Source organism: Apaloderma vittatum, unplaced genomic scaffold (assembly GCF_000703405.1).
Source record: "Apaloderma vittatum isolate BGI_N311 unplaced genomic scaffold, ASM70340v1 scaffold23827, whole genome shotgun sequence".
In the NCBI taxonomy this organism is placed as follows: domain Eukaryota; kingdom Metazoa; phylum Chordata; class Aves; order Trogoniformes; family Trogonidae; genus Apaloderma; species Apaloderma vittatum.
The window spans coordinates 55155-73466 of NW_009728186.1; the positions used below are offsets into that span (position 1 = coordinate 55155).

Here is an 18312-nt window from a genome sequence, read left to right on the forward strand (position 1 = left end):
CCTGCTGGGATCATCCAGCTGGAGCTTGGCAATCACGCAGCCTGGATCCAAGACTGCCCCTGGGCGTTTGACATAATGGATGCAGCCTGATTCTCCTGCTGTTAGTGTCATCACCATTTTCATCACCTGTAGCAAGGAAAACAGGTTACACACTTGGCTTCCATGTTCGCCAGATGATTCTACCGATGTCCTACCACAAACCAACGTGCCGGAGCAGCTTTTGCATTCAGGCTTTCTCAAAGCACACACGTTGGGAACAAAACCCCAGATGCTACAGTGAATGTGGAACAAACTAATTGGCCATAAATTAGTGCGGCAGGAAGCCACCCTCAGGAACATCACCTGTTCCACTCTGCTTGGACCAACAGGTACTCAAGAAGGTGCCACATTCAAGACAATGAATGAAGCAGATACCATTTACTGCTGCACCCGCTGCACTCTAAAGGCTACAAGTGGGAAAGCCACTCTCAAAAGCTACAGCAACACATCCACTTTTAGCAGAATTACTTTCTAGCAGTCACACGTCTCAGATCGCTCTTCACAAAGAGAGATGCTTCCTTAGATCAACCATGGAAGCTCTCGCCTCTGGAGCAGCAGGGCTGGGTATCGGGGAAGACAGTCTACTTTTACCACTGCTGTGCTATACACAACTGAGAACACAGGAACTGAGTAGGTGGTTCCTTCTTTGCCATGGCTCTGTTGCAGCACAAAAGCACTTACATAAAATATCTGGATCTCTGGCTTGGTATTCTTCTCCTACACATTCTCCCCAACTGGTTTAATTGTCCCTCTGTCAACACACGCCCTCCCCTCCCTCAAATCTGTTTTGAGCCATGCACTCCTACACAACCTCTCGTGCTTTCCTCACAGCGATGCAGAAATTGTTCATCCTCCTCCTCTCTAAGAGTTAAGTAACTTCCAAGGCAGAAGGGAGGAGTGACATTTATTAACTCATCCGATCAACCTGATAAATGATCAGTTAATCAGAGAAGTCTTAATTTGTTACTTTATCCCGGCATATAACTCTGCTTCTGAGCCTGCGATAGGACTAAGGAGTGGTCTACAAGTAGAAGGCACCTTCACCAGAGCTAGAAAACACAGAAAGCATGGATCCCACTCTCCCTTAGTATCACAGCAATATGATAACCGTGGTCTCACTGCTGAGTAATTTCGCTTACCACTTGGTACACAGTCATTAACACGCAAATTTTAGTTGTTAAGTAATTTCTTCCCCACTCCATCACTCTCGCTGCTGCTCCCTGCACTGGTCCAGGTTAAAACACAGACAAAATTTGGAAAGGAAATGCTGTGAATTATCCCTCACGCTCAAGTCCCAGTTCCAAAGTATTCAACTTTTCCTCCCGCCTCTGGCTTTTGCCTGGGTAGATTCAGCACCTGCAGCCAAGTCAGTTCTCCGAGACACCTTTACCTCAATTTCTGCAAAGCATTGGCCCGCAAAGACGTGTCCCCCATCCTCCACCACATACTGGATGAGCTTCCCAGCTGAAGGCGAGCGCAGAATGGAGGGATCATTCTCCTTTTCAAACACACAGGTCTTGTTACCTATAGTGATGCGATACCTACGAAGGAACAGGACAAATCACTGCAACAGAATTTCCAGTGGAAAGTATGGGAAGGGGGAAAATCCATTCTTTCTTTACCTATTCTACTTCAAAACAAAACTAAACAAAAACACCTCGACCAGCTCTTTTGAGCCGAGCAGTGCAGCCCTACACGCAGAAGGTCAGATTAATCACAACAAAGCAGGACTACGAAGCCAAGGATCAGACACCAGACAGAACAGCCCATAGCAAAGCTGCACGTACGTTACTTTTGTGCTTCTTCTCTACCAACAGGTATTGCTCACTGTCAGAACCAGAACTAATGAAGTTTAAGATTTCACAGAAACAAAAAATTACGTCAGCGGCGATTACATTTTCCATACTTCACATAATTCATTCACCAACCTGCCCATCTCATACAAAATCCTCTTACATACAGAGCAAAGCCAAAAAGCGCCAGCTGCACTCATGTAGCAGAGTGACAGGTTGAGATTTGATAGAATTTCCTAACCCAGAATGTGACCCAAACCCTCTGTGCTCGTGACGAGGTTCGGTACATCTGTCACAGAAAAGAAACCAGCAGAGGGGGCAGTGGTTCACATTCCAGGAGCTGGAGATTTCCTGACCACCTGGCTATGATCCCTGCAGGGAATTTTGAGGGAATGCACTGAAGCAGTAATTCTTATATCTATTTAGGAGGCAGCTGTGGAGTTTCAAGGATTTTAAAGATTTTCATGTCATGTTTTTTTGTTGTGTGTTTTTTTTCATAATTCAAAAGTGCACTTTTAAAGAATGAGCAGGAGGATATGGACTCCACACCGGTACGAGTTCTGATTCCTTCTAACAGCAGCCAAGATCTGTTGAAGGCAACTTGTCCCTCTAAACTCATCCCTCATACACCCAGTAACCTCTTCCTAGGAGAAGATTCCACTCCCAGCTGATCTCTGGGAAGGATAAAGTTACAAGTACACCTCATTTTGTCTTGTATGTAAATGCAAAACACTAGAGTCACTACCTGTCCACTTCTTCTTTCATGTAGGTAGTGTAGCTGCTGCCGTCATAAGACAGAAGCAGTCCTCCATCGCTCAGTCGGTGCACATCAACTTCCACACAGGAGCTGTTCATGATGACCACGTAGGAATTGGGGGACTGCCGGGTCACCTGCACATCCAGAAAAACGGCATCTCATGAAGTGAACATAGCGTTGGAAGTGCCTCGGCTGCCACAACACACCCAGTTGTCCAGGCACTGCAACAGCTGGAACTAAAGAAGGGGAACAGAGCCATCTGCTCTCACATTAGATGGAGAAAAACAATGCAAAAAAATTTGGGGATCACAAGACGAAGCATTTAGTAGTCAATAGATGCCAGAACTAATGCTGTCCATGAATCTTGACTTAATCCTCTCAGACTTCTGCATTGATTGTACAGGTTTGATTACGCAATCATGTATTATTCATCCCGATCGACGTACAAATCACACTGGTGTACTAAAACTGCGTAATAAATGAGATAATTTGGGGGGGGAAAGATTGTCTCACAGAGAAAGTCGCTAAAGCCCTCATTTGCAAAAGTGATCTGATTGCAGTCTCTGCCACAGAGTTTCTGTTTGAAGCTGGGTAAATCCCGGAAAGCATACTTTCACTGCTGTTAGTGTGTCTCTGTTTCTCACCAAAGAGGTGCCAGGACAAAAATCATCGGGGTGCAGAATACTTACAGCTGCATGTCATTAAAAAATTCACCATAAATTTGCCCAAGGAAGCTATCAAGATTGCACAGGCAATCTTAAATTTAGCGTTTCCTAACTTCTGCATGCTTGGTTTCACAACCTTTAAACAGTATTTCTAACATTGTTTTTTTTGCACAGAGCAAAGAAAAAGCAACACTAAAGGGAAAAATTGCTGCAAATTCTGTCATGCTGATGAAATCAGGCTCAAACACCCAGAGTAGATCTACATATTCAGAAACATCAGCTCAGAGTTTTGGACAACGAACAGGCAACCAACGAAGAAGTCTTCAGCCTATGCAGAGCATTTCTTGACCCCAAAAGGTTAAAACATTTACAGAGATACACAGAGCTATTGCAATGGAAAGATGTGATGGGGTATTATCGTAAGGGAGATTGTACTGATTTCTTAACCCCACTAAAGGAGAGAAAACAAACCCTGCACAGATTTAATTCCAATAATTACACGTGTTACAAAGACTAAGCCAGAGCAGCTCACGAACAGACATTTCCAACCAAAAGCAGCAAGAGGACGGGTTCCCACACCGCTCGTCGTACCTTCAGCACGTACTTCCGTCCTTCATAGATGAGCTCCACATCCACAGTGTTTAGCAGAGTATGAGCAGGCAGGACTTGGCCTCTTGAAAGAAAAATACAAAATTAGTCTTTCAGAAGCCAGCAAATGGCTACCGGGGGCCCGAGCAGGTTCAAAGACGCACGCGAGAATTGGTAAAACGCAGAGAGATGGGAGTGGGGGGGTCAGTAACCACCCAAAACAATCCAGTCACTAACTAAACTGCAATGAAGTGAAAAAGATTTTTAAGGCTTAGGTTGTAAGGCTTGTTTTCTAGCCCTAGTATGTATTTGCAATCCTATAAAGCTTTCCTCAGTACTGCAGTATTCTCTCCTTCCTTCTGAAGAACGCACATCAGAATGAAAACTTAAAAAAAAAAGTAACAAAAATTAAAGGATTGCGTGCAATTTTCTTAGGCCAGTAGGTAAAGAGCCTCCTGTGGCCAAAGCAGATAACAAGTTCTGTGCATTTCTGGACTGGACTTGAAGAAAACTTGTAAATTAAAAGTAATTACTATCTGCTTATCACCCACCTACCAGACCAGCTTGCAATTTTACCTTTCTAAAGAGTGTAGGAAGTTTGAGACACTGTTTCGGAAGCTCACATCAGCCACGTGCAGAGCTCCACACACCACTCCCAGCATGGTGTCAGGCCTTTCAGCCTAGAAAGAAAGGGTGCATAACAGTTACATCTCCTTGAGCTTCAGTCCCTTCTGGACACCCACTTGAAGAATCAACAGTCTCAGTGCTATTTTTGGTTTATGGCCAACCTCTCTATAATATTTTGTTGCCGTAGGGTCTACGCAAACACTATATTGCAGCGATTACCTCTGCAACTCCTGAAAAGAAAACCACACTTTTTTCCTCCTGGATCAAATATTGAGGTTCCACTTACATTTCTGCTATCATCTGTCCCAAACTGTGAAGCAAAATGTAGCCTTAATTCACACGTACACTAAGATGCTTTTCTGCCCAATTTTAAGACTACCTTTCCCTGGCAGGGATGACCTGGGATTTTGATAGATAAGAATTATGGCCAGTGAAGATGTTTATTCATAAACTGTAAGTGGAAAATAATCACTCCTAAATGCTTGTCCTCTTGCAGCCAGCATGCACCAAGCTTGAACCTCACGCTCTTCACCTCCTCGCTCCAATTTGTAGTCCCAAAAGGCAAGCAACTGCACCTGAACTTTCTCAGCAATAAGCCGATCCAACCAGCCAGTGTCAATGCGGTTCTGCTGGAAGCTTTCTGTTTCCAACAATTTAATCAAGTACTCGACAGTGGTTCGGAAATCCCCTCGGATGGACAGCTCCTTCAAAGCCACTACCATGTTTCTGAAAGAAAAAAGAATGCCTACAATCTATCCCACACTAACGGCAACGCGCAAGCTGGTAACTCTAGATAGTTCCCCATGAGCTGCTGGGAAAAAGCGGTCTGAAGGCAACAGCAGAAGAGCACGTGCACCAGAGCAAGCTCCGATATGACATGCTTGGGAATGAAAGAATATTGATTTTCTTCAATCTGCTGCTCGTGTGAACAAGAGCAGCTCAGCCAGCAGCAGCTAGGAGATGAGGAGCTCTCACTGCTGTTATCATCCAGGCACCTACACATGTCACAAGTCTACATAAGGCAGACAGAAGTGGTCTCCATCCCACCCAGAAGGGAACAGAGGAAAGGCTCTAGATGAAAAAGAGCACAGGTGACAGGTCAGACAGCCCTGTCTTACCAACATCACATAAGGACACAGAATGGTTTATAAACCCATCTAAGGCATTGACATCAAGTTATCAACGTTTTGTTCCTATGAGAAGCTCTTTTTCAAAGAGGGACTTCAACACAATGGTAGCTATATCACACTCCAGCAGGAGGTACACAAGGTCGGAATGAATCAGAAAGGAAAAAAAATAAAGACAAGTCAGCAAAAGGTGTAGAAATGTAGGTGCAATGGAGTGGAATTGCAAAGCAAGACAGGATGAGGAAAGAGGGATATTTCTCTTAAAACTGCCAGAAGTATGGAATCTTGTTTTATCCATGATACTTTGGATCAAAGAGGACAAAAGCAAACAATTTCCAAGCTTCTACCACTTTTTGGACTACTTACGAGATGGCTTCTTCCCGATTTTCTCCCCAAGAGAAGCAGTGACCAAACTGAGAATCGGCAAATTCATGAAGCCCTCCTGCAGCAGCAACACTGAAATAGCCCCAGACATTCTTATTGCTGCGGAAATTCAGCTCCTGAACTGTACCAGAACTGGGCTTAAATCCCTGTAAAGACAGACAGACATTGCTATACACCCTAAAGAAAAAGTAAATAATCCAGAATTAGGGAAGCAATTACAAGTTCTGAAGGCCAGAGCATCCCTTAGTGCTGCAACATGATAAACACACAACTAAGTTCAGGCTGTGTCAAATCAGAGTCTACAGAATTGTGAGCTAAGGGAAGAATCTTTTAAAATTGGCTGCCCAAACTTTCAGGATCAGCAGCAGGGACTGAACACAGGTGTAGAGTCCACAAGTATCAAGAGTGTGATCAGTAACTACAGGATGTGAAACACTCACCTCGTCAGGATTCTCGCTGGTGATCCGCGCAGCGATGACATGGCCGCGCGGACAGGGCACATGGGCTGAATTCTCAAAATCAATAGATGCATCTCCCCATGGAGAAACACCATACATCACTCGGATATCTTTGATCCTGTGGAGGGGAATCCCCATGGCAATCTAAGAGTGATAATAATTAAGAATAAATAAGAATAAATACGAATAATAAACAATAAATAATAAATAATCATCATCATAATAATAGAAGTAGGTTTCCCTCCTCACAAAGAGTACCTATTCCTCGAAGAATTAATTTCAGCAGCTCTCTGCAGAAGCTGATGCTGCAGCTCTAGCAAACATGCCTGCCTGTTCTTTGATGTGAGCCTCCTCCCTGGCCACGTCCTTAGAACGTTTCTATTTCTCAGGACAGCTGAGCTCAGTGTAATATCCACCCTAAGACCTTCAGTCACTATTTTCCATTGACTGATTAAAAGGCTCCAGAGAAAGTTGGCTGGTCTAGGTCAGCTGAGGGCGAACACCCATTAGACTTGTTAAAAATACACTGAGTTCCCAGTGAGACAGAGGGCCCTGAACTCGTTATAGGAAACTGTGGAATTTTGCAGAGACAAACTGCAGAGGGTAACCTGCAGAACTGGCAGCTGGCTGGATCCTCACGGAGTAAAGTCCTACTTGTTCTTTCTATTAGATGGGATCTTTTTTTCCAGCTACAGTTCCAAAAGGCTGAGCTTTAGCTTAACCATTTATTTTGGCTATCTATTAGCCAGACTCCAACAGCCAAAAGACCAAAGTGGTTACAAGATCTATGTGCCATTCTGTGAAATTGTGTTGAGCATCAGCGACATGAAGAACAGTGCCCAAACAACGCGGGAAGCATCTGACCGGTTTCTAACTGAAAAGCAGGAACTGCTCATTGAAATTAAAAAGGCCCAAGTCACTTTCCTGAACTTCAAACAACTGCTCAACTTGCTGAAAGATGAAAAAATCCAATTGTCTGTTCCTTTTTCCCCTCCTTTCGTCATTAGAAACTGTGGGAAGAGGCTGTTGTCCCTTGGAGGCAGAGTGGGCGATGCACTGCTTACAACTGGCACGGCATTTAATCTCGCTGCTAGCCTCAAAAGCCAATCCGTTTGACAAAGTAATTTCAGAGCTTAAAGCTGAACTACTCATGGCTAAAGCTTGTTGAGACAGGCTTTTTTAAACATAACCTTTCCTTAAATCAGTTTTCCTACCTCTGTGTTTTATTCCTGTATTGCTTCCCTTCATGCTCCTTTTAACTGAAGGTCTCCAGGAGCAGTCCAGGAGAAAGACCTAGAAAATAACCTCTCTTTGCTTCCCAAATCAGAAAGAGCCAAACGGCAGAGCTGTAACCTAGTGGAACAGTCCTAACAGCAGGGATGGATTTATGTTTTGAAATACTGAAGCTTTGTTCCAGTCACAGAAAATCAATCCCAAGCTGAGAAAGCACCAAAAAATGGGCCTTTGAGTTATTGAGTATTCTTGTTGAGGAAGTGTGGGAGAGTCCTGTGTCACCTACCTGCACACGAGGATAGAGGCCATATTCAGCAGAGCTCACTGACACTTTCTTTATATTCTCTCCTCTATCTGTACCAAGATCTAGCCATCTGCATACCATCCATACGCGATCCAGTTTTAACAGAGAACCCTGGCTGTGACTCACACATGAGTTCGCTCCCTTATTTTACTACGATTCAGCAGAACAGGTTTTTCATGCTCAGGCCTCCAACCCACCACAGCTCGAGGACTTCTGAAAGCCTCCCCGAGCACAGAGCCCGGGCTCCCGACCCACCTGGAGCTGCGCTGCCGGCAGATTAACGTCAGCTACCATCTCCGTGCAGGGGTGCTCCACTTGCAGGCGGGGATTCAGCTCCAGAAAGTAGAAACTGCCATCCTGGCTGTACAGGTATTCCACAGTGCCCGCGCTCACGTATCCCACCATTTTGGCAAGCTTCACCGCACACTAGGATACAGGGGAAAAAAAGAGTACTTGATTTTCAGGCCCCACACTCAGTTACCTATGCTCTGCTCATCCACCCCACCCACTTCAGAGTTTTTCACTGGCATTCTGAAACATGCAGAAGCTTCTAACAGGTCCCAAAACTGTCCAAAGATAAGCATGTGGCACAGGAGTTTCAATTTCCAGGTTATTTCATTTATAAGTAAGAAGATAGAGTCTGAAGCAAATAGTTATAATACTTAGTATTGGACAGTTCACACAGCTTGTTTTTAATATGACTATATATTTAAAACACGCTTCCATGTTATTTTGGGGGTGCAAACATTTATGACTCACTCAGCTTTGGAACTGTGGAAGCCCACACAAAGCGATGTAAGACCCTCAACCTTATATTGCTCTTTTAAAAGATTCAACAACACAAAACTCTCAGTGCTGTCAAAAAAAAACCAACAAAAAGACCTGCCTGTTTCTGAAGTCTCACAGGGCAAAGAGAACTCGCGGAACAGCTCTCACCTGTTCCATGTGCTCAAACACCACCGAAGTGGCAATAGAAGCAGGTGCTTCCTCAATAATCTTCTGGTGCCTGCGCTGCACAGAGCAATCCCGGCCAAAGAGGGAGATGGCATTGCCGTACTGATCCGCCAGGATCTGCACCTCCAAGTGTCGGGACTGCTTGGCTAGTCTCATCACAAAGATCGGAGAGCCTGGGACTTCAGCTTGGACCTGGAGCAGAGACAGCACATAAACAGGCAGATCGTTTTTTGTAAATGCCTGTCTTAGTCGTAATCATCTCAGGTTAAATCTTTACGCAAGGAATATCCATAATATTTTCCCCAAGTGACTTAAAGCTGAAAACACCCCGTGCTCGCTTCTTTCCATTTCTCTCAGCTTTCCTAAATAACTCAGAGAGGGCTCACGTCCCTCAAACGTTTGTGAATTACACCGCAGGTGCCCTCTGTTACTTTGATTTATTCAGCATCTCCTGCGACGTCCAGGCATTTGACAACCATATTGGATATGCAGCTATACCGAAATCCTACCAACACAGAGAGCAAAGAAAGCATAAACTCACGATTCAAAGTAGCTAAGCAGGCTCTGACACACAGAACAGCCTTTTTAAGTTCTTAAACATTTCCAACATAGTTATCTCCGAATCACCCAACTTGAATATTTAGACAGCACAAATCAATGGGAAAAGTTACCTGTCTAAATAGGTTGGGGAAGTCATCTGCGCTGTTAACTTTCCTAATTCCTTTTCCTCCTCCTCCTTCAGAAGCCTTGATCATGACAGGGTAGCCAACTTCCTCAGCAGCCTGATCAAGATGGGCAGAAAAGCACGGGTAAATACAAAAAGGTAGCAGAATCAACTTGAAAAGATCATTATTTCCCTGTTGATTTGTGTCCAAGTTTCCATGTCTGACTACATTTAGCAACCATCACATTAAGCCTAAACATTAAACAAAAGCATTAATCAAACAGCAGAAGATAGCTCTTAATGGAATACAACTTTGGTCTCATACTTTGTCTCTTTCTCCTAATTCTGAAGGCTGGGCCCAAAGATGGTATGTGAAAGATCAGCCTCCAGATTCCAAGACTCGGTTCTGTGAGGCTGACAGCCTAGTGCCAGCTTGTATTCCCAGCAAAAACACACCAATCTCTAGCTTTCTCCAGGCGTGTGTGCAGCATGACCTCAAACATCTCCAAGACACCGGCCACCTACCCGCAGCCCATCATCTGCATCTTTCACGTAGCCTTTTTCATACAGTTCCTGAGGAACATTCAAGATACGCTTCTGAAGATCATTTTCCTGCCAGTCTACTCGAAGACCTGAAATATAAACATTATCTTCTCAGCTCATTCTGCTGCACGGCTCAGTGAGAACTCACACGTGAGATGTTGGTGACACAACCAGCAGCCACAGCTCCACAAGGAGCTAGTCTGGGAGCATTTCAAAAAGAGATAATGCAGAAGGTAAACAGGCATTTCTTATTTCTGGGGAGCAGATCTTTCCATCCAATAAATTATATCCTCCTTTATTTACCTTGTGCAATTTTGAGAAACAGGTTGTTATTTACAGACTTTTGAAATTGTAGAGAGCTTCCACAGAAGCAGAGTACTGGCTGTGTGCTCCAAAACTACGCACGATACACTAGAACAGTAGAGACTGCGGAAATATCGGGTATTACAGCTGTACTGTTAGACTAACAGCATGTTACACGACACGTAGATTTTGTCCGACAACTGTATATATAGTAGTCACTGTGTCTAAGCCTCGGATAATACAAATTTGAAACCCTAAACAAACACAACATCTCCTGGAATGCTTTTTTTGTGCATAGACACTTCTCAAGGATTAGAGGTACTGAAGAAAAAAAGGTTAGAATGATCTTGATAAACTCAGGGTAAATTCCTTCTTACCACTGCCACTCCAAGGAAGAGTTGGAATACCGGCAGTCTGAGCCACTATCGAAGAAGCAATTTTATCTCCTAAGGCCCACATTGCTTGGCTTGGAGGACCTGCAAGGAGCAAAAACAACACATGAGAGAGGCACGTGAGGTATCAGACATCAGGGAAATGTCCAGATGTCTAATTCAGCTTCCATGTAAGTGAGAGAAATAAACACTGCTAGCAGGGTTGCTGCATGCCAAATCTCAACCAGTACGAATCGACATTTCTGAACCAAAACAGAGAGCTTTAGTTCTATCAGCCAGGAAACTAAAAGCAAACAGACTAGAGTACTTCTGACCAAAAGGGAGGAAAAGGCAATTGAAACTACAGCAATGCAACCGCAGACACATCACAAGGGCTTGTTAAGTGTCCATCCTGTTCAAGAAGTCGGGGCACGTTCAGTCTGCAAGCACCGCTCTTTGTCCGTGTCTCCTCAAGCTGGGCCTGCTCTCAAAGGGAGGGCAGGAACTAGTAACTGGTATTGGGTGTGCAATACCCAATTTCTTTCCGACTCAAGGTTTTTGATCCCACTAAACCTACTCATCTTAAAATACAAGCTAGAGATTAGATGGGAAGTATATATCCTCACCCATGAAAGCAATCCCATTCTTGTGGAGAAGTTCTGGCAGCTTAGGGTTCTCAGACGCATGGCCCCAGCCAGCCCATACCGCCTGCAGAAGCAAATAACATAATTCACTCTTTGTTTTAGTAAAACCAGCAAGTGAGCACAAACAGAAATCATGCAGATAACTTTGAGTCTTTCTTCTCCTCAGTGAAAACAGTCTCATAACAGGCCAGAGCAGCCTCCTGAACTGCGTGGTATGCTTAGGTTAAAAGGCCAGCATCTTGCCTCTGGTAGATAAGTCAAAGGCAGCTGCGGCAGCAAGTTGCTGAAGAGGGACTAAATGTAGAGAAGCAAAAAGGCTAGGACAAAGGTTGGACCTGGAAGAGCTCTTCCAGCCAAAACTGTTCTACGATTCTATGAAAGGGTGAAGGGAACCTTCTATCTCCTGCAGATATTCATACCAGGAAATCTTCCGCATTTGCCTTTCGGTGCGAGGACAGGTTTGTAATTTCACTTTTTCTGACCTGTCTTTTTCCCCAGACATGACTCACTATTTAAGGAGAGAAGACTGCTTACTGTTACCTCCTGCTTTGAAAACTACCTTTGACACGTCTCACCTGCACCGGAATCCGCTTAGCAATATCAAGGATGAGTTCCACATTTGCATAGTTGTTGTTGTTCGGGCCTCCTGGAACCGGGACGTAGTGATCTGCCATTTTAATATATTCTGCAAACACAAAGAAGGTCTCATCTAGACTGCAAATCTAATAAATGGTACTTGGTCTAAAACTCCCTACATCTACAGTATTGGAAGGACTTGATCTCCTTCCAGAAAAATCTGTCCCTTGATCGAATGGTCCCTGACGCAGTGCACTTGCATTCTACTCCTTGCATGCTCGTGGGCACCCAGCCGGGCGCGAGGAGAAGGTTGTGAACCATCACTTGTCTCTCCAACCCACCTGCGTTTGCTTTCAGATCCTCGGGAGTCACCATGACAACGAATCTGATCGCCCGCTCGTTTCGGAACATCTCATAGGACCAGCGTCGGATGGATCTCATACATTTCACTGCTGCAATGCCATTATTTGCTATCAGCACCTGGGTACATTAGAAGCAGCCATGAAATGGAGTCTAAATACCACAAAACACTAGACGATAATGAAAACATTTTTCTCTGTAGGCTCTTCATCCAATTTTGGGCTGTGCAGTTTTGTCAGCCAGGATGCAGTTCAGCGAGAACATTTAATGGCCCATCAGTCAATTTAAAAATCAGCTCTTGCTTGACCATGAAGTTTTTAATGTATTATGCTTTGTTTGGATTAAAGTGCAGAAGGAAAGAGAAGAACAGGCTTAACGAGTGGTTAAAACTTTAAATAACTGAAGAGATCTCATCCATTAAATGACTATATATTTTTAAGTACATTTCTTAGTGCTTTTTTCCAGCCTGCTTTTGTTATATCTGTCTATGAATCAGCAGAAGTGCTCTAGCTCACTCAATTCTTTTTTCCTGTCACGCTACGCTAAAGCAATGGGGTGTTTATTTATCACACATTAAAAAAAAGATGGAGACAAAATGATTACAAGCAGAATTCCAACCTTCAAGCTGGGTAAGATTAATATTTTGATACCTGCAATGTACAGGTGCCTTACAGAGAGAGCAGTCACAGTTCGAGAGAAGGGAACAAAATGCAGTATGCTGAAGGCAAAACGTCAGTAACTCACCTTTTCAATAACTTTATTCCCTCCAAAGCGAGTAACAAATTCCGCTGGAGAAGCCACAGTGAAATCCCGCTGCACGTCAACCTTCTTCCTGTCCCGGCCCTGCTTTACGAGGTGTAAACCAGACATGCTGGGCCTAAGGGGATTTGTGGGAGACACAAAAAAGCAACTTGGCAGTGCAGATGTACACAAATAGAAGAGCATACGTAAATAATTTGTAGAGTTCTCTTTGACCACATTCTCCAAGTAGACAAGCAGAATCACTCCTCTTCTCCTGACCACCACAGCCTGGTCCTCAGCTCTTACGGGGTGACTCTGGTTGTTAGCTACCTTCCAGCTATCCCTCTGCAAAAGTCAGGTTACCTGGAGAAATTCTGGTTATGCTCATATACAAACAGGTAAAAATCTATTGAACAGCTATTGCTGCCCAACACAGAGCAACAACGCTTCACCGTATCACTTTCAACTCATCCAGGAAAGCTGGAAAATAACAACAATGTTTTCTGGCTTTGGTAAAACAAGCTACTAAGATCAGACTCTGTGAGGAAATAGTCTTAGGGAACTTCAATAAATACATCTCCAGGTGCAAATGAGAGACTCTGTGACTGGCTACTTCAAATCATTTTCCAAGACTTTGCCACCATCTGGTCTTTAATATCTCCCTCAAAACTTCTGGTGAGAGCTGGAGGACAAATTAATCACATTACTTCTGCTACAAACATTGAAAGCCAGTTTTGTGTCTGACACGATCGACCTTGCTCTGCCGCCGTCCCTGTCTTACGCTTCAGCTTCCACAGAAACAACACATGGATAAATCTCACTCTTTGCTTTTGCAAGCACTGCAGGATTTGATTTGCTAAAATTTACAAAGCTGAAATTGTTAAGAGGAAACTCAACAGGAAAGCAAAGACTCTTCAGACCACCATCATGCAGTGTGACTGGAGAAATAACAAGATGCTTTTTATTTTAAAGTTCCTGGAGCTTTGCCTCTTGAGTCACCCCAGTTTACCCATTTTTCTTTCTGCCTTCCGGGTGCTTTTCTTAACAGGCTCCTGCCCCACAAACACACTGAAGTCCTTACCCCTGCCACCAGGCAGGATTACTGAACCTTTCTGTAGGACGGAGATGTGAATGTAGGGAAGGTATTTAAAAAACTCCTCAATGTTTCTGAAAGACCCAAGAGCAGCCAAGGGGGTCAGTGCCACAGGAGCAGCTCTGTAACTGGCAGCATCTGTTCCCCAGGAGCCACCGGGTCCGGCCGGCTGTCCTTCAGCCCTGGGAAACCCACCAGGAACCTCTGGCCTGATCAGCTGCTCAAGTGTTGCTGCCATTGAGCAACTCCACTGGGAAACGCGGTGGGATGCTGCCGAAAGCGACTGGAATGGCTCAGGGTGGGCACGAAGGGAAAATCGACCCAAGGACAAGCCATGGACAACATCTAGAGGTCTCCTTTCCAAACAGAGCCACCAAGGGCAGGCAGCCAGAGAGCTCTACCTGTGAGGTTCACTGCCCCAGGTGAGGTTTGGAGCATCCTTGCTTGAATGAGCTGCAGTCAGAGGAGCTTGGTTACAGTCTGAAGGGAAACAGATTGACCCCCACATTCCCTCAAAACCACGGCACAGCCCATAAAGATTTACCTATCTGCAATGCAGACCCTCCTCAGCTCTTCACCGGCAGCACAGTAACACCACAGACGAATATTCCCCTAATAAATGTGCTAATGAAAGAAGCCCTAAACAAACTGTAACTAGTTTAAATCTGGTTTAAATTCAGGTTCTTCTCTTGCCCATCCTTCCTGCAAACCATCACGGGGCTAACACAGGCAGTGCTGTGCTTTGCAACATTAACACTAAGGATCTCGACCCATATTGTCTAGCACAACCTACTCGAAAAGATATATCCCAAATCCTGGAATAACCAAGCAAGAACTGCGCTAGAACAAGATGCGATCTTCCAGGTAGGGCAAGATGAGCGCCAAGATCTGACCACAAAGGCAGGTTTATTACCTCACAAAGGATGGAGTGGATCCTTCCCCTCCTCTCCACCTTCACACACAGCATCTGCCTTGGTGGTGACATCCTACTGTGGCACGACCCTGTCTTTGTGAGCATCTCCAGAACAGCAATAAGGTGTATTTCCAGCACTTAACATTCAGACCCTGCATTATGCAGTAACACTTCCAGGGATGCTCCACCCCTGGGGGTGTCAAGGACAGGCTGGACGGAGCCTTGAGCAGCTTGATCTAGCAGGACGTCCTGCCATGGCAGGGGGTTGGAACTAGATGATCTTTGAGGTCCCTTCCAACCCAAATCATTCTATGATTCTACATCAATCTTTCTCTCCCACACATGAGATATTCCCACGACACACTGGTGGAGGACTTCGGGATACGGTCTTGCAAATGTTGAGCTTAACTGGGAGAGGAAAACCTGTTCTAAGCACAGTGAAAGAAACTTTGAAGCAATCCTTAAAGCCAAGAGCGGGAGAAGTAAAGGTAACAGGGAAACCAGGATCAACAGGGTAATTTTAGAGCATGCTAAATATTATATTTTGGGACGTAGAAAAGGCTGCACTAGGTCAGACCAAAATATATCCAGTCTAGTAACTTGTCTCAAAGATGAGCTGGTAGCTGATATCCAGAGAAGGGCCTAAGAAGTTAAGTGTGCGGAGGCTCTTCCCACGTGTATTTTCCTTTCTTCCAACAAGATGCACTTTCAGAGACAGACATTGTCACTGAATTTAAAATGCATCCCTACAAGCACAAGTTCACAAACCGCCTAGGAAATCAAGGATAGGGGCCAACAAGCAAAAAAAAATTAGGAAAGGTATGGTTAAGACTGAATTCCTACTAAATTTGTGTATTTTAAAAGGACCAGAATCTATTGCACGGCAAGGAAGGAGCACAGTCCAACAAGTGAGACAGGTTTATTTGTTGCAGGTTTATTGAGAGCAGTCTCAACAAAAATAGAAAAAAGATAAAAATCTTGCGGTCAGAATCCGTGAACATGCAGGAATATGAACTGTCATGCCAAGCTGAAATTACTACACGCATAAAGATAACTGCTACAGATAAAACGTCAACAAAAACAGAGGTTCATCATTCAGAACAACACAGGAACACGTGTTTATAAGCAAGTAGAGTTCAGTTTAATTTGTGACAGCAAACATACCAAAACTATTATCTACTAACAACCACAGGCTGCATATTATAATCAAAACAGGAAAGATTTTTTTTTTTAGCAGCTGAGGCAGAAGTTGGGGAGCAAGGAAGAAAAAACATCGAGCTCTAAACCAAACAGAATAAATGCTGAGTTGGTACGAGTCATCCCTATTAATCGCCAGGTCACAACTGCAGTGTTCTGTTACGTACGAACTTCCAAAACGCTCATCTATTGTTCAGAGTTCATAGAGGTTAGAAGTCGCGCAGAATCTCAAACTTTTTTAACACTGATTCTCCAACTAAGATGTATTCTAGCATCTTTCTTACACAGGCTGCATGCACAGATACCTCACAGTAAGTGGCAAGCTTTCAGAAGATAAAATTAACATGGAAAAATACCTGCATGCATTTCCAGCACATAGTGCCCAGCTGCCTCAGTCCAAGACGGCTGCTGCTATCAGAAGTCAGTCATAGCTAGAATTCTTACCTTTGCAGCATGTGATATCTCATTTCCTGACTCTGCTCTGCAGAATCCTCCATGCTGTCTCAGTGAAGGAATTAACAGATTTCAGGCTTGCCTATGACTCGTCTAGTGTAGCTGCTGCTATTTTATATTTCTCAGTACTGCAGCTCAAACCCAGCGGGAGAAAGCTGCAAAGAGCCTCTCGCATTCGTGCGGTTCTCCTTGAAGCTGAGGCACTTCCCAGATTGCTTCGATCTTTTAACTTTTGCCCCTTGCTCTCTTCCAGCCCTCCCTCAGTCACTCTTCCTGTGACGCAGCATGCACAGAGAGGGTAGCAGCTTCCCTCTTCTGCATTCAGAGGGAAGCAGCTGATCAGGAAAGAGAGAAAATGATCTACAGGTTACGTAATCGGGCTTAACCCACGGCACCGCTGCGGCAGCCCGCACGATGCCCGGCGGCTCTTGGCAGTGATGCTCGGCCCCGGCTCCCGCTGCCCACACCGGGGGTCACGCAGGGAAGCGGAGCCTGCCCCAGCTTCCCCACGCGCTCCGTCAGCATCCAGAGCAGCCCTGCGTACGGCAGCACCTCAGCAGCTGGCTCGGCAACCGCAGGGAGCAATTTGCCCAAAGAATTCAATCACTGCGTAGGACTGAGTATTGGATTTTTGGGAGGGGTGGGGAGGCGACAAGACAAGCATTTCCTAGGGCTACAGAGGAGAAAGTCAGAGGCGCGGGTGGTGCAGGCACAGAGGGCACAGCGGGGAGCCAGACGTGCGACAGATCGCGCTGGGCACCAGCTTGGAAGCTGGGAGACCCCGGACAAGTCACTTGAGTTTTCTGTGCCTCTGTTTCTCCACCTACGAAATGGAGAGGAGATCACTCCAAGCGCTCCAAGAACAACTGCCCTCACCAGCAAAGAGCTGCAGCACCACAGGGTCCAACAACACCGCCGGAGAAAGGAAGAATGTTTATGCAAAAACATGAAAAAAAAGGGAAAGGATAAGTAAACGCAACGACTGCGGCAATACAGTGATGAACAAACCTGCCCTGGAACAAGGCGCAGCAACCGGATTGCGTTTTTCACTTTCACGACGTTTGGGGCTGTCCTGGCGCAGGGCCACACACAGGCAGGACAGCTTCGGCCTGATGCACAGACATGCCAAGAGTCTGAGCAAAACCCGTGCAGTCACTCAGGAGAGGGTTACTCAAAATCAGAAACAAGTGCCCAGAGGAAAAGTGCCGCATCAACACGACGACAACGTGCAACTGTGAGCCTTGCAGGGCAAGGCGAGGGAAATAGGAATAGTACAGGTGACAGGAGCGACGACCACCAGCGAGTGCCACACACCTGATGAAGCGCAGGCAAACAATCCTGCGGGGATCCAGTTTGTGCAAGCGCTGTCAGCAGAAGGGTAGCGGGGACAGCGACACACTGTGGCAGTGACAGCAGCAGTCACGGTGGAAACCAATCTTCACCAGAGAGCAGGGACAACAGACACAAGGGAAAGCATAGAGTTTAAACAAACGCGAAAACTCCCTGATGTTACATATCTACCTAA

At 45.1% G+C, this 18312-nt stretch overlaps 1 protein-coding gene across 1 annotated transcript in view; it reads right to left on the minus strand.

The window, feature by feature from the left end:
• The window catches only part of ACACA (acetyl-CoA carboxylase alpha), a 74765-nt gene that overhangs the window by 47981 nt on the left and 8472 nt on the right, over positions 1-18312 (minus strand). Inside the window, exons 3-19 of the mRNA XM_009874003.1 lie at positions 13135-13267; positions 12372-12510; positions 12030-12139; positions 11437-11518; positions 10817-10915; positions 10119-10225; positions 9601-9711; positions 8912-9121; positions 8231-8401; positions 6421-6582; positions 5963-6126; positions 5045-5195; positions 4419-4522; positions 3846-3927; positions 2578-2723; positions 1430-1580; positions 1-126 (exon numbers count right to left, since the gene is read on the minus strand). The exon at positions 1-126 is cut by the window's left edge and continues 4 nt beyond it. Of these exons, the coding sequence (XP_009872305.1) occupies positions 1-126; positions 1430-1580; positions 2578-2723; positions 3846-3927; positions 4419-4522; positions 5045-5195; positions 5963-6126; positions 6421-6582; positions 8231-8401; positions 8912-9121; positions 9601-9711; positions 10119-10225; positions 10817-10915; positions 11437-11518; positions 12030-12139; positions 12372-12510; positions 13135-13267 (2248 nt within the window). The remainder of the gene's footprint in view (positions 127-1429; positions 1581-2577; positions 2724-3845; positions 3928-4418; positions 4523-5044; positions 5196-5962; positions 6127-6420; positions 6583-8230; positions 8402-8911; positions 9122-9600; positions 9712-10118; positions 10226-10816; positions 10916-11436; positions 11519-12029; positions 12140-12371; positions 12511-13134; positions 13268-18312) is intronic.